The sequence below is a fragment of the Coffea eugenioides genome, unplaced genomic scaffold (assembly GCF_003713205.1).
Source record: "Coffea eugenioides isolate CCC68of unplaced genomic scaffold, Ceug_1.0 ScVebR1_791;HRSCAF=1529, whole genome shotgun sequence".
Taxonomy (NCBI): domain Eukaryota; kingdom Viridiplantae; phylum Streptophyta; class Magnoliopsida; order Gentianales; family Rubiaceae; genus Coffea; species Coffea eugenioides.
Window position 1 is genome coordinate 22,628 of NW_020864661.1, and position 13,723 is coordinate 36,350.

Consider the following 13,723-nt stretch of genomic DNA (forward strand, 5'->3'; position numbering starts at 1 on the left):
GTCTTGGATTAAACTTCAAGCAACTGATCTATTAGTCTATCATTCCATTCTTTGATTCTTACGCTTCACAGTTGACACAATATATCTGCTAGAATAGAGGTAACACTCTATATTCCAAAATCCAACATAGAACTGTGTAGTAAAAGTCCATACCACTACATAATAGTGCCAACTACACGAATCAAGCCTTTGCAGGGAAGTCAAAGCTGCCAAGCTACATAATACTACGCCTTCCGAAGTTTTAAAGAAGGCGTTAAAAGCAAGCTATGAAGGAAAAACATTTTCAAGAGTTTCAAGTATATGTTTTTGGGGTTTTGTGCTCACAAATTCTTCCATAATCTCAACAAACTCAGGAAAAATATCACATGTAATGGCTATTCTAACTTCAGTCTCAAGTCTCAACTGATTGCGCATGGCGGTGCAGGTTTGCTAGACAGACTCGTACAATTGCCCTCGTTTTTACAATTGATCTCATTTTTCCAACAGGAACTTTCTTTTGGACGTAGTTCGCTTTGAAATATGCTCATAACGTCTTTTTGTAAGTTCTCCTATTTTTGCCATTAGTGCTTGCACATCCTTTTCGAGTCTCATAATTTCCTCGTCTTGTTGGTGCAGAACTGCTTCCTCATCAGCTGAATCACCGGTAGACCCCAATTGTTCTCCAATGCTAGTAGTGGCCAAGTGATTAGGCTCCTTGTGCAGGTAAGATATGATCTGGTAACACAAAATTGATCCCAAACGCACATATTAAGTTTGAAGCAATCCAAAAACACAGAAGGCTGTCAAAATTCAAGTTAATACCAAGAGTTGACTGTTGTCATACTCGTACCGCTGTTATCACGCAATGAACATGAGCAACAAAGTGGCATGATGAACAGAAATATGTGATACGGTTGAATGCTCGTCCTTCTTCACAGGCATAGCAATACAATTCTGCTTCTTCCTCCGGATCATCTGGAACCCCCCTGATTGGATAATTGGCAAATGTCAGGGGATGTATGTGGCAATCATCTTTGATGGTCGGTGGCAGCGATGGATAGCAGTGATCGTGGATGCTGAAGTTGCAATCCAAGCGTAAACACCTGAAGTAAAATTGTCTGCAAATACCAATACACAAAACACACTCAAAATTATGCGTTTGAATGTCAATGTAAGCAAGAGCGTGTTCGTGGTATTTGGACATTACAAGTGGGAATGCAGATCTTGTACACTTGACATCCAACCCAAAGTCACGTTCTTCGCAGTCGTAGAAAAAGTGGCCGGTAGATTGTAAGCACACTCGACAAGAAAATCTCTTGTGGAACCAGAAAGAGTTTTTGACAAGTTTGAGCAAGTGGTTCGGGTGCAAATGGCTAGTGATTTCGTTAGGCAAATCAGTACAGGATTTATGGAGTAGGATTCCGCATGAAAGGCAAGCGTAAACAAGATCCTCAAAGCGGAGGCCGCAAGCAAAGCAGCAGGTCCTGAAATTCTTCATGCTAATCATTACTTCCACTTGAATCAAGGGATGGGGGTGGGTTACAGGTTGGATTTGAATATGCCCTTGGTCGGCTTTGCAGATTGTGGTAGTCTCGCCCAAGTTGGCACAATCAACATCGAGGCAAAAATCACATGAAGAACAAGTGAAGAAATAACCATTCCTTCCACCGCCACCACAGAGGCTGCAGCAACGAGGTGGACGCAAATAATAGAGAACGAGAGAGAGAGTATGTTGAGAGTGAAAGGGATGCCTGATTTCCTGCCCATGAGCAGCACACGGCTCATCTAACATGCATTTGCATTCAAGACAAACGTAAATCTTGTCATCATCTCCAAATTCAGTGTCACAGCGAGTGCAAGAGTAATGCAAAACATTTGGCCTGTCGCAAACAAGTAGAGAATGCCCGTGAGAATTCTGTAGCGCCTCTACTCGATGATGATCATGAGAAGGTTTTAACAGAGCACACTTCAAATGCAAACTAAAGGAGCAGTCAGCCTCTTCACATCGGTACCAGCTTTTGAACGGATAAGATCCACGAGAGCTGCAAGCGTCGCACCCTCTCCCAATAGCAATAGGATCAATGTGATGATGAAGGCGATGGGGATGAAAGGGGTGTGAAATATCCAGCTGCAATTCAGCAGAATGTTCGTGTAAGAAGAATGAACAACCTTGACAAGCATAAACTCTGGCAATTGGATCAAGGATTTCCGAGCACATGCCACATCGATCATTATGTCTTGCTCGACATTGGATTGTTGAGATGCTAAGTGGATGTCGATGCGTGAAATGAACAATAGTGTCCATATTTTTCTCTTCTCTTGCACTCATTGCAATATATATATATATATATCAAAAAGCTGCTCCCTCACTGCCTTGCACTAGAACTAAGGACCAATAATAAACAGAGGCTGCTGCTGCATCTATAGCAGGGTGGGATCTGAATGGAGGTGCCCAGATAAAGAAAGGCATTCAAGTTTTCATCATTCTTTTGTAGTATAAAGTGCACCAAATCAAAGGTGAAGGAAAGAGGAGAGTGGCTCCCAAGGTAAGAATAATTCCTTGGTAACAGCCCCAAGGAACAATAGTATAATACTATGTGAAAACTGAAAATGAGACCTGGAGACTATATATACGTATGTAGATTAGCTTCAAGGAACTCTTCCATGATTCCATTTTTACACTGTTTGTCTAAAGCAAGCAAACAGAGGATGGATAATATTACAATCAAAAGATCATAAGTTTGGTATTTTACGTGCCTCATTTCTGAAATTTATGGGTCGAAACGCCACCGGAAGGAGGCTGAGCGTTCCGCTACCGCAACGCGAGCAAGAATCGGTGGAACACGCTCGGACTCGGTGGAATCGACCTGCGTCAACTCGGAGGAGACGGAAGAGGAGATGAGAGGTAAACAAATAGGAGTTCTTTATGTGATCGATTTGGGTCACGAACGTCTGAAAAGTTACTAACACCCACACATGTCAACCATTTTTTATCCCAATTTATTTGGTTTTAGCGAAGAATTATAAAATTCTTGCTACAGTTTTCATATATAATTTTTTCCATTTATGCAGAGAGATTTTATATAATAATCAGTTTTTTTATAGAGTTAATTTTTTTTAATAGTAATTCTAGTGCATGAGCTAGAGAGATGAGATGGGTGATTGTGTTTTTATAAAATAGTTATCCCAAAAGACATTTATATCGTATTAATTATTAAAAAATTTGAAGTTAAATCATTAATATTCTTTACGTGCCATTGCACTTGTAAAAGGTTTGTATGTTTACTTTGATCATTTTCTTTTTTTTACATGTTTTTGTATATTTTTTTAATAAATTTTTATGAATTTTAGAATATTAAATGTATGAAAAAATCATCTCACCAAGATCACAACAATATGACCGCAATCGATATGATATGAAAAGAATTATAAAATAATGACAAATACGACACCGTGACCGCGACCTGGAACCATGGATATGGTGGACGAGTTACAAAAGTAACACGGTCGATTTCTAAGGGCAAAAGGGTGGCATGTCTCAGACAAAATATCATGGCAGAATTTGGCGATCACCTGGGGCATCAATGATGAGGTAGTCCCGGAATTTGATCTCCTTCCCCGCTCTGGACTCTAGAACTTGTCCACAATGAGTTTACAATCAGGGAATAACATGAGTTTGGGAAATTGATGTTGGATGGCAATGTGCTTTTCAAATGCAAGAACAAAATCATAATGGCGGCTTCTGAAAATTCCTTGGATTCCAGAAAAGACAATTGACGTTACCTGAACCATCAACATTAAGAGCTATCCAACCAGATTCAAACCTTACACTTGGTGGCACGAAGATGGTTGTTAGAGTGGAGGTGACATTCTAGTCGTGAATTCTATGAACGTAGAACCGTGTGGTAAAGTCCGTAACACTTAACTCGAGTTTGGATGACTGGTAAGCGGGGGTTGCCAACTATCTAGAGAGTAGTTGGCCACCACGTATCCTTGTAGATTGGGGTAGGAGGTTAACAATTCAAATCTTACTTCTTGTCAAAATTGCTACTTAATGTCGATTCTTTTAGATTCATATGGGTGCTTCTTATATCCGTATGATTCGATAGTGGTTCACTTTTCATCGATTCCCCATGATCCTATTGAGTCACTCTGTTAGTATAGGTTAGATTATGATTAGGTGTAGGTATAGATGTAGATGGTGACAATAGATAATAAAAAATAAAAAATAAAAAAAAAGCTAAGTTGGAGTTGCTAATGTTAACGAGAAGTTCAAGTTCGACCTCTACATGTGACGCTTTGAAAAGTTTTAGCCAGACCTTCTTTCCTGAGTAAAAATCGGACTCTATGAGCACGTTTCAAATCGAATTCGAAATGGTCTCACTGAGAGTGAAAATACCGGATGTTCAAAGAAAAAAAAAGTCCATAATACCTGTTCGATTTTAAACGGCCCAATTGAAACAGATATTGAGTACAGCGTATGTCCGTTCTTATGGTTATTGCTGCTGCGCCTTTTATATTTGAAGCTCGGTGGATGCAAGGGGGAGATTCTAGAAATTCTTCTTTGTTCTCTTGAAAAATTATACATTTTCATTTATATCCTTATAGAAATTAGACTTTACCCCCTCAAACTTCAGAAATATGTTTCTAAAACCCTTGAGATGTTAAAAGCTTCACTTATATCCTTTTCAATGTAAGACTTTGAAACCCCCTCCCCCCCTCAACAAATATTTTCATAAAATTGTGTGGGTACCTCTTTGATTGTACATATTTAGTGGTCTTGGCCCCCTCAAACTTCAACATCTGGTTCCACTAGTGAAAAGCTACCTAAAATGCGAAACTTGCCCAAGCTAAAAAATGAAAAAAAAAAAAAAAAAAAAAAGCACTAAAGAAACAAGTTATGAAGGGAAAATTCATCGTCTTCTTTTCTCTAATTCACAAATTCATTGGAACCCAAGTTAACGAATTAATCTAGTAACAAAATATAGAGTGCAATCTGTCGCCAATAATGGCACACCTGCAAGGTTTGCTAGTGCAAAGGAACTATCAATAATAATGTAACAGAATAGTCCTTTGAAAAAAAAGATAAAGTATGAATTAGTTTTTTTTTATATGAATTAATAAATATTATTATTGTATTTGATCACAGTTACTAGAAAATTTTCAAGTCCACTTTGGGACAACCGCATATACAAATTTGCAAGATAAAATAAAGATAATAACAGTAACTATGTGGTTTGGAGAAGGTACAGTTAGCTATATGTGTGGTTGGTCCGATTATTATATATTTTTTCCTATTATTTGTTACACACTCACATAATTTTTTGTTGTATTTCATGACATATTTACGTAATTGCTCCGTTTGAATTAACTGTTTTTTGGGGTATTTTTGAAAAATTTTATTGTAGTAGAGTTTTAGATTATATTTTAGGATATTTTCAGAAAATATTTTGAGATATTTAAGAGTAGAAGAGTTTTTAAAATATATTTTGAGATATTTTTTAAAATTTTAAAAAATTTAAACTAATTTTTAGATTACTTTTTAAAAATTTTTATTATATTTAAAAAATTAATTTTTGAAAAACACTGCCATCCAAAGAGTTATTTTTCATGATATACAACAAAAGTGACGTGATTGTACAATAAATCATGAAAAGAGTATGACAATTACACCTAAGGCCAACGTACCTGTCTCGCAACTATGTATGCATATAAATATAATATATATATATATATATATATATATATCCAAACTATTGTATGTACCATTGGGCACCTGAAGAGTAGCCCGGTATTAACAAGACGGTATTGGCCCGATTCTAGTGAAGTAAGAACTTGCATAGCCCAAGAATGAAATCCAATTCCTAAAAGGAAAGCAAAAAAAATCCTGATGTCACTATCTATTCCAATAATGGCAAGAAAGATACAACTGGTTGACGATAACAAGTAGTAGATTTTTTTTTTTCCCAAAAAGCCTCCTGTATATTTAATTTTTACTTTTTCCATTCATTAATTTGCAGTTTCGATTGCTATTATTTTTTCTATGTACACAAATATAAATTATAGGCTGTTGGAAAATCAAGCTCCGCTTGCTGACGTCGTCGCCTCGATCATTTTTAGGCTCCGATCACCTTCCGGTGAGCTCTTTTATCCAAATCTACCTCTTTTACCTTAATTTCCATTTTTCTAATTTTTATGATTATTTGTTTATTAATTTTTTTTCTCTTACTCTAATTTGGGGTTTTCTCCTGTTTTTTCTTCTTTTTTTTTTTGTTTTTGTTTTGGTTAATTGTGTTATGTTACTTGGCGATGATGATGATTCAGTAAAGATCGGATTTTTTTTATTCTGAATTGGATAAATTGGGCCTTTTTTTTTTTTTTAAAGTTTCCTAGTGCTGATTGTACAGCCAATCTATGGTGTTATTGAATTAGATACATCCAAATTTTAATAGATAAATTCAAAAGAATTATTTCCTTTTCGTGACAATTTTAGGTCCCATTTTACCACGAGGGAGGAAAAATTAATGAAAATAAAATGGAGATGTTAAATTTAGATAAAAACCAGATAAGAGTGATGTCTGATGATTCTCTTAGTGGAGGATGTGTATGGGAGAGAGGTATTTTGGAGGGACAAGTATAAGCCTGCTTATTAGTGTGAGATCAACGGAGTATGTCTTGTTAATGATGTGATGTTGATCACTAGTTTGTTGTAATGAATAAGTTCCATTTTGGGTTTTTGATCGCGTGAATTACTTTCAACCGATTAGAGGGATTGACAGTTTATTAAAAATCATGAGTCGAGGGGTAAATTCCTCCTTAATAGCATATTGCTACTCTGGTTTGTATTCAAGCTAAGTGGATTAGCTGGCAGCCTTGTTTGGATTGCCATTTTTCCTCAAAATAAGTTTTATGTTTTTTGTGAACACATTTTCCAATCACCTTTTTACCTCACATACATTAAATCGCTACAGTATATTTTTCTGCAAAAATTCCAGACAATGGTAATCCAAACGGGTTAAAACCATGGACGAAGGGTAGAAAGGTATCATTTTATGAAAGTGGAAGAGTTCAATTATCTTTTTTTACTTTTGTTCTGGGGAATAAAGGAAGGGGAACACGTAACTTAAATTTGTCGTACTGGAGAAGGGCTTGAACCACCGCTTCCCCTTTACACCCTCCTCTAGTTCACCCCCTTCTACACTAACGTGCTCAGATGTGGATGGATTTCCTTGCTTCTTGCTATAGTTTGCTGCAATAGCACTCTTATTTAGCTGTAAGCATCTTTTTTTTCATGGTATATGCACACTTGATATCTTCTTATACAACAAATGGCTAAAGACGGGATTTTACATTTATTTCTTTGAGGTTATAGAGTACTAGAAGGCTTCAATGTTGATTATTTTTTCTCGATTAATTCATCAGGGGTGAGAATAAAGATCGGAGCTTATAAATATACTTGGAAGACAAACAATAAGAATGCAGGGAATACCTTCCTTGGTTGATCTATGTGTTCAGATTGCAGTTCTCAATGTTCGATATCTTGGAAATGTTGGAGAAACAGAGTTCCATCTACTGGAGCGTATTTTACCGCATTGCACCATGGATCAGTTGATACACGTTGAGAATTGTACAGAGGTAACTATTTTAGAAAATTTGCCCAATTTATTTCTTTCTTTGCATATGTACTTATTATGGACTGGCTGATCTTTTTCCCTTTTGTTTCTGTTTGGTCGTTGCAGGGAAGAGATCTTAGCCCAGTAACTAATAAACTTTGGAAGAAATTCTTTGAGCGGCAATTTGGTGCTGAGAGTGCTGAGCTTGTGGTGGAAAGGATGAAAAAAAGGAGGGTTGAATTTAAATGGAGAGAATTGTATAAGGTAATAGAGTTTTCTTAATTTCCTCTTGGTCTCTGCCTAGAAACTGATAAATAGCTTTGTCCAAAAAAAAGGTACCTGGCAAGGATGTGGCTTTATGTTGGTTACTACTCTTTTTTGTTTTTGGCAATAATAAGTTTCAGTATGTACTCACCTAAGGTACATTAAGAATCTCACAAGATATATAGTATTTGTGGACTTCCCCTTTGTAGTTTATCTACATCACTACATCTTTCCTTCTTAGTATCTGATTTCTTCTAAGTTGAGTAGTTCTTATTTTCATCATTGAAGTCTCAAAGTCCATGGCGTTTGAATTTAAGCAAGCTTATTTTGTGATTGTTTTACTTGCAGGCGAAGTCACAGGAATTAGAAGAGAAGGAAAAGAAAATATCAGAACGATTGAAGCAGCGGTATGCAAATGAAGCAGCTGGTATGTACTTTTTACTCTCTTTTCTTATTCTTTTGGATGGTGCATGTGTTACATCTTGTTTTCTTTATTTAGACTCCTGGTTCATGTGCTAAATTTTGGTCATCCTTTTGCAAAGTACCATGAATGGTGCAGATAGAAACCATTTATCATTAGGAAGCTTTGTTGAGTCAAGAAAATGGAATGCAGTTTTGCAGCAGTTTAGGTTGGATTACACTATCAGACCCTAGTTGTGGATAGAATTAGTGGCAAGCAGTTGCATCAAGTGATGACATGGATGGCATCTAGCAAGTCAGCAGTGAGTGGGTGCAAATCTAAATTTGGAATAAACATGGTCTGAACCTTAAAATTGGGTGTCTTTTAATCAACTTAAGCAGTTAAAAGTGCTTAATCATGAGGTGCATTCAGTAGCTTAGCATTGGATAAAAGCTTCCTACACCCAGTCATTGGTTTGGCTTCTTGTCTTCTTTCTTTTCCTCCTTTTGTTGTATTGGGTCCTGTGTCTTGTTCAACTCATCAGTCTCTTGGTGTGGCAACATCGGATGCATTTACTTTTGCCTTCTGAATGGATTGTCAGACTACATTTGGTAATTTAAGTTGATAATGAATGCTTATCATTTTGCAGAGAAACAAAAGAGGCGAGTTCAGATATGCACGAAAGTCCCACCTTCAAGCTGTAAAAGAAGTTTCTTTGGAGGTATACTTTGCATTTACTGGAGATTTTATTTGGGTACACTGCACTTGACATAGCAAAGAGCTGAAATTCTCAGTGACTGCATTGCATAGCACTGCTTATAATGTTGACATATTCTTCTATTTGCAGCAGCAGGACCTTACAACGGTATGTCCAACGGCAAAAGCAGCATAATGAAGAAGGCAAAATTGGAATTTTTAAACAGGTAAACTTGTCTTGAAGTGGTGCAAACCTGAGAGTTTTGATGGCATTCATAGGATGGATGTTTTTTTAGGCCTTGTTTTTATGCTTAATGTAAAAGCACTTAAATATTTTGGATCCTACAAATCAAACATGATTTTGTATCTGAGCCTTCTAAGGCAGTCAATTACTATTTGAGTTGACAAAAATATAAGGATGTCTGATCTCTGTCCTCATGCAGGTACTGTGTGGGCTTGTGAAATTTGATTTTTCAGACAACTGAACAGGGTTAAATCTAGTTGTTAAATTGTCACACAGTTTTTGACCTTGTAAAGAACAAATAGCAGTTAAAACTCTGAATGCTGAAATAGAAACAACAACCAGTTAAAACTCTGAATGCTGAAATCTGCTTGACTTTGACCCCAAACTTATTATGTCTCGACTTATCTTTGGTTTACTCAGATTTTACTTGGTTAGTTACGATTTAATGCTTTATTACTTAAATATCCTGAACTTTTCTTCAAATATTTAACTTTCTCTATATCAACAGTCGTGAGGTCAAAAATTTAGCAGCTGTGAAGAACAAAGCAGTGCAGACGAGTTACAGGTAATCGCTTAATTTTCCACGCCAACTGTCAATATTTACTGCTGTGAATCCTTGGCCACATTCCTTATTCTGTTGCTCGTAATTCAGTGTTTCTTCTTCTAGGAAGCCCAGTGGTTTTTCTAGTGTTGCTTCTTCTTCAACATGCAAACCAAAGCCCGTGCAGAGGAGATTTTAGTAGGCTTTGTAAACTTATCTTTCTAGATTAGCGTTATTATTGCATTGCCAAAGGTTACCTTTAGTTCAATTGAATTGTAATGTACGCTTAAAGAATTGGGTCAACTTTCTTGATCCATTTATGTTGGTGTTTTATTTCTTCCAATGTATAGACATCCTTTTGCTTTCATTACAGAAAAGTAGTTTGGGCGATGATGATAGATCATAATTTTGTTTCTGATTTTTACCGTGATCTGCCCCTCGTAAAATATTGGCAGATATGATGGCTGGATGCTATAATATACAAGTGAAATGGTCTATGATACGATTTTGCACCTACACATGGCATCCTGGATTTTGGCTCACCCAAACCAACATCTGTACATCAATTAAAGCAAATAAATAGACATGACGGCCCAAACTCTTTCAAGAAACTATTCTTTTGTCAGTTGTTAAAGGAGAATGAGTTGGATGTAACACAATGATTAACATGAAGATGACTATACCTGTTCTATTGTAAGTTTATGTACCTTACATTTTTCTTCCTTCTGACTTCTCCATGAAACAAGCTCGTTTTTGTGTGCATTTATCCTGAAGGAAAAGCTTCATAAAGAAAACAAAACCCAAAAAAAAAAGAGCATAGTAGCAAATTAGCCCAGGCTGAAGAGGTTAAAGAACAACGGCTGAGTCTTCGTATTTGACATTCATTCAAACAATTTTCGACATCTATGTACAGTGTCTATATCTTCTTTACATGTGCAATGGGCCACTCGAATTAAGGTTCAAATTGTTAGTCAAGTGGCTGCGGCAGGAAACTTTTAACTGATTCCCTAGCCCGTGTTTTAATTCACAGGCGCAAGATGTCAAGCAGCTCGAGAGAGAAAAAGGATAACTCCCAATCAGAAATCAATTGGCGATAAATTATCCAAATTCAATAAATCTTGCTGATGCAAAAGATGAACGAATTAACTCACAAAGACCTTGATACAAACCAACCTCTTGGGTTTTACAGAATAGGGCATTTAAAACCAATAGAATGTTGTCTGATCCCTAGATTGAGGATTCAAGTCTTAATTTGATCTGATAAGTACAAACAAGGGTCGAACTCTTATTCAAAAAACAAAGCCTAGTTCATCTAGTAATAACTTCTATTCCTGTAACATAGAACAAACAGCAAAATGAAAGGAACATGTCACATGTTTGGAACGACTCAAGGCCTCCGTTCAGAAAATGATATCCTCGTCTTTCTTTGAAGCTTGGGTTAACAAGTCGTGGGCTGAATTAAGTGGAAAACCTTTCTTCAAAGCAATGTCCGCAGCAACTTTTTCCTCAGCAAAGGCCTTCGCAGCAGCAACCTGTCTGTCAATCTCTTTTTTCTTGTAACCTTGTATCTTCTTCAGCCTGAAGAAATCCTCTCTTTCCAATTCATCCAGTTCTCCCTTAATGTAACTTATTGTGTTCTCCAACCGAGGCTTCACAACATTCTCAAGTGCATTGACCCTGCGATTTGTAGTTTTAATTGCCTCATCCAGAGTCAAAAATGAAGTCTGAAGAGATGCAAGCTCAACAAGCACCTCAATTGCTTTAACATAAGCAGTTCGGCAAGCCTGCACCTGCTGTCCACCTCTTGCTAACCCAGTCAGGTCATTTTTTGTCTCTCCATCAGTGAAATATTCAAATTTAGGGAGCTTCACACCGGCAATATTTTCTTGGTGCGATCGCACTTTAAGTGATGCATTCTGAACATTTTCAAGGACAACATGTTTGATGTTGTCACCAGCCACATATTTAGCTTCTGTCAGAGAAAAATAGGAACTTTTCAAAATTTCACCCATTGACTCCTTGGCAGACACAATCTTCTTGAGAATCTGTCGAAATTGCACAGTCAAAGCATCACTTTTCTTCTTGAGCAAAGCATGACCTCTCGTTGCACCCACAAGGCGAGCTTTCACAACTCCAAGCATTGTAACAGTAGGAACAACATTCAAGCGCTGTGATTGCCCAGACATTTTGTCCAATCTCTTAGCTGCAAAAATTATTATAAAATGAGCATTTGTAACCTCCCAAAAAAAAAAAGTGCTGATTGATAATTTAACATCAACATGCCAGTGGAAGATGTTTTATCATAGATAAATATGAAGCAGTTGTTCCCAAATAAAGTTTTTACTTGAGGGTTCAGCCATAACATCAATCATGCAGTCAATGGACTATAAACCTCCAACTATAGCTGACCAACTCTATCAAGTGTAAAGCAAGAACCATTTATTTATTAATTTAAAAAAAACAATATTCTTTCCTCATCTTTATTCCCATGGGAGTTCCCTCAGATTTGGCAAACTCACTTTCAAATCTAAGTCCTTATTCTCCAAAGCCACCTCCCCCCCAAAAAAAAAAAATGACAAAACACCCACACTTTGGAAAACTAAAAAAGTAACTAGAATGTATATGTTCAGAAAAGGGAAAAGGTAAGGAAAGGAACTGCATTATTTCTTTTCCTCTCTGATTAAGCCTCCATCTCACCTAAGTTCTAAAGACTTTTAAAGAAATAAAATGGAAGTCAGTATGCAATCTCATCAGTGTAAGAGACTTCACAATGCAGCACCTCGTTATATCGTTTCTTCTCTCATCTTTTTCAAACAAAGTTCAAATTTCTTTTCTCTCTGCACCAAATAAACTCAATCCACGGGACCATTCATAAATCTGCTAAAAAAAATCACATAATCACACTTCAAGTTGTCACTCAATCATCTAGGATAACTATCCCATACTCTCAACAAACTCATTATATCTTCATCATTCCCACAACTTCCTCAACCAATACCTCAAGTTTTCACTTGAAAATTCCACCAAAGAAACAGGTGCAAGCATACAGACACACAAAATGTTCACCTACAGACACTATAGTCCCTATCACAATTAAAAAATTTTCACCAAGCCACAAGCATAGATCAATCAATAATCACCAATTCCAACTATTTTCTGTACAAAAAGTGGTTTAAGGAAAAAAATAAACATTTCAGAAAACAGATCACAAACACTTGAGCTCCATATTCCTCAATATCCAAATCAACACAGAAAATAAAACCCCAAAAAAAAAATAGAACACGCACTAGTATGTACCACAATTCTTAACTAAAAGTTAATGAAGCAAAAAATTCAGATACATAGCAACCGTAATTGCAAAAAAGAAGAAATTTATGAATTCTAAAAACAGAGAGAACAGGGAAAGCGAAACAGACGAAATTTGTGCGCAATTGTATATACAGACGCAGTGAAGGTGTTTGTGCGTGAAGACGAGAAACTGAGAGTTAAAAAATACCTGCCGAATGAAGATGACTTGTGAGTATATAGATTATGTGGTGGTAGCCGCCGAGATAGTGTCGCCGGAGGAGGTTTGATCGCCACCGAGGACTGACGCCGAGGAAGCTGGGAATGGGGGTTCTTGGGAAAGATCGCGGACTGGGATCCCAAAACAGCAGCGTTGGTCCGATTGGAATTTTTGCTTAGTTGTAATAAATTAATAAATAATATAGTTGAATATAAAATATAATAAAATCAATAATAATAGAAACGATAATAGTAGTAATAATTCGCCGCTTAAATTCTTAACTAAGGGTTATCGTGGTTGTAATTTCAGCTACACGGCCAATTTTGACTTTATCAGTTGGGTACGGTCCCAACTTGTGATTTCCTTAATCAATTTGTTCACCGCAATTACAGAAGAATTAACTCCAATGATTTTGATGAATTTTTCCCTTAACTTTTGGCTAAATTGTGAGGAGCCTTTTATGCGTTTGTTTTTTTCTATT

The 13,723-nt window shown here is 36.6% G+C and overlaps 3 protein-coding genes across 5 annotated transcripts; 1 reads left to right on the top strand and 2 right to left on the bottom strand.

Moving 5' to 3' along the window:
* Positions 1-471: 471 nt before the first annotated feature.
* Positions 472-2,308, bottom strand: LOC113758942. The gene is made up of 2 exons (XM_027301611.1): positions 830-2,308; positions 472-714 (listed from the first exon to the last, which is right to left on the bottom strand). Exons 1-2 carry the CDS (start codon positions 2,306-2,308, stop codon positions 472-474), a joined length of 1,722 nt encoding a protein of 573 aa, XP_027157412.1.
* Positions 2,309-5,849: 3,541 nt separating this feature from the next.
* Positions 5,850-10,135, top strand: LOC113758943 (transcription elongation factor B polypeptide 3-like). Of its 3 annotated transcripts, none has more exons than XM_027301613.1 (8): positions 5,850-6,116; positions 7,402-7,614; positions 7,719-7,856; positions 8,205-8,283; positions 8,906-8,977; positions 9,107-9,179; positions 9,705-9,761; positions 9,849-10,135. In XM_027301613.1, exons 2-8 carry the CDS (start codon positions 7,456-7,458, stop codon positions 9,934-9,936), a joined length of 666 nt encoding a protein of 221 aa, XP_027157414.1. In that variant the 5' UTR covers positions 5,850-6,116; positions 7,402-7,455; the 3' UTR covers positions 9,937-10,135. The 3 variants fall into 3 exon arrangements, with proteins under 3 accessions (XP_027157414.1, XP_027157413.1, XP_027157415.1); XM_027301612.1 differs by having other exon boundaries at positions 5,852-6,116; positions 9,104-9,179; XM_027301614.1 differs by having other exon boundaries at positions 5,852-6,116; positions 9,104-9,179; positions 9,864-10,135.
* Positions 10,136-10,824: 689 nt separating this feature from the next.
* On the bottom strand, positions 10,825-13,302 carry LOC113758938 (V-type proton ATPase subunit D-like). Its single transcript, XM_027301608.1, has 2 exons — positions 13,234-13,302; positions 10,825-11,940 (listed from the first exon to the last, which is right to left on the bottom strand). The coding sequence occupies exon 2, from the start codon at positions 11,921-11,923 to the stop codon at positions 11,138-11,140; it is 786 nt and encodes a 261-aa protein (XP_027157409.1). The 5' UTR covers positions 11,924-11,940; positions 13,234-13,302; the 3' UTR covers positions 10,825-11,137.
* Between the last annotated feature and the right edge of the window lie 421 nt (positions 13,303-13,723).

Excerpts from the sequence above, each read along its gene's own strand:
- LOC113758942 (XM_027301611.1), bottom strand. The coding sequence starts at position 2,308 with ATGAGTGCAAGAGAAGAGAAAAATATGGACACTATTGTTCATTTCACG. Across the intron at positions 715-829 it reads TTCATTGCGTGATAACAGCG|ATCATATCTTACCTGCACAA; the intron begins GTACGAGTATGA and ends TTGTGTTACCAG.
- LOC113758943 (XM_027301612.1), top strand. The coding sequence starts at position 7,456 with ATGCAGGGAATACCTTCCTTGGTTGATCTATGTGTTCAGATTGCAGTT. Across the intron at positions 7,857-8,204 it reads AATGGAGAGAATTGTATAAG|GCGAAGTCACAGGAATTAGA; the intron begins GTAATAGAGTTT and ends TTTTACTTGCAG. Across the intron at positions 8,284-8,905 it reads GTATGCAAATGAAGCAGCTG|AGAAACAAAAGAGGCGAGTT; the intron begins GTATGTACTTTT and ends ATCATTTTGCAG.
- LOC113758938 (XM_027301608.1), bottom strand. The coding sequence starts at position 11,923 with ATGTCTGGGCAATCACAGCGCTTGAATGTTGTTCCTACTGTTACAATG.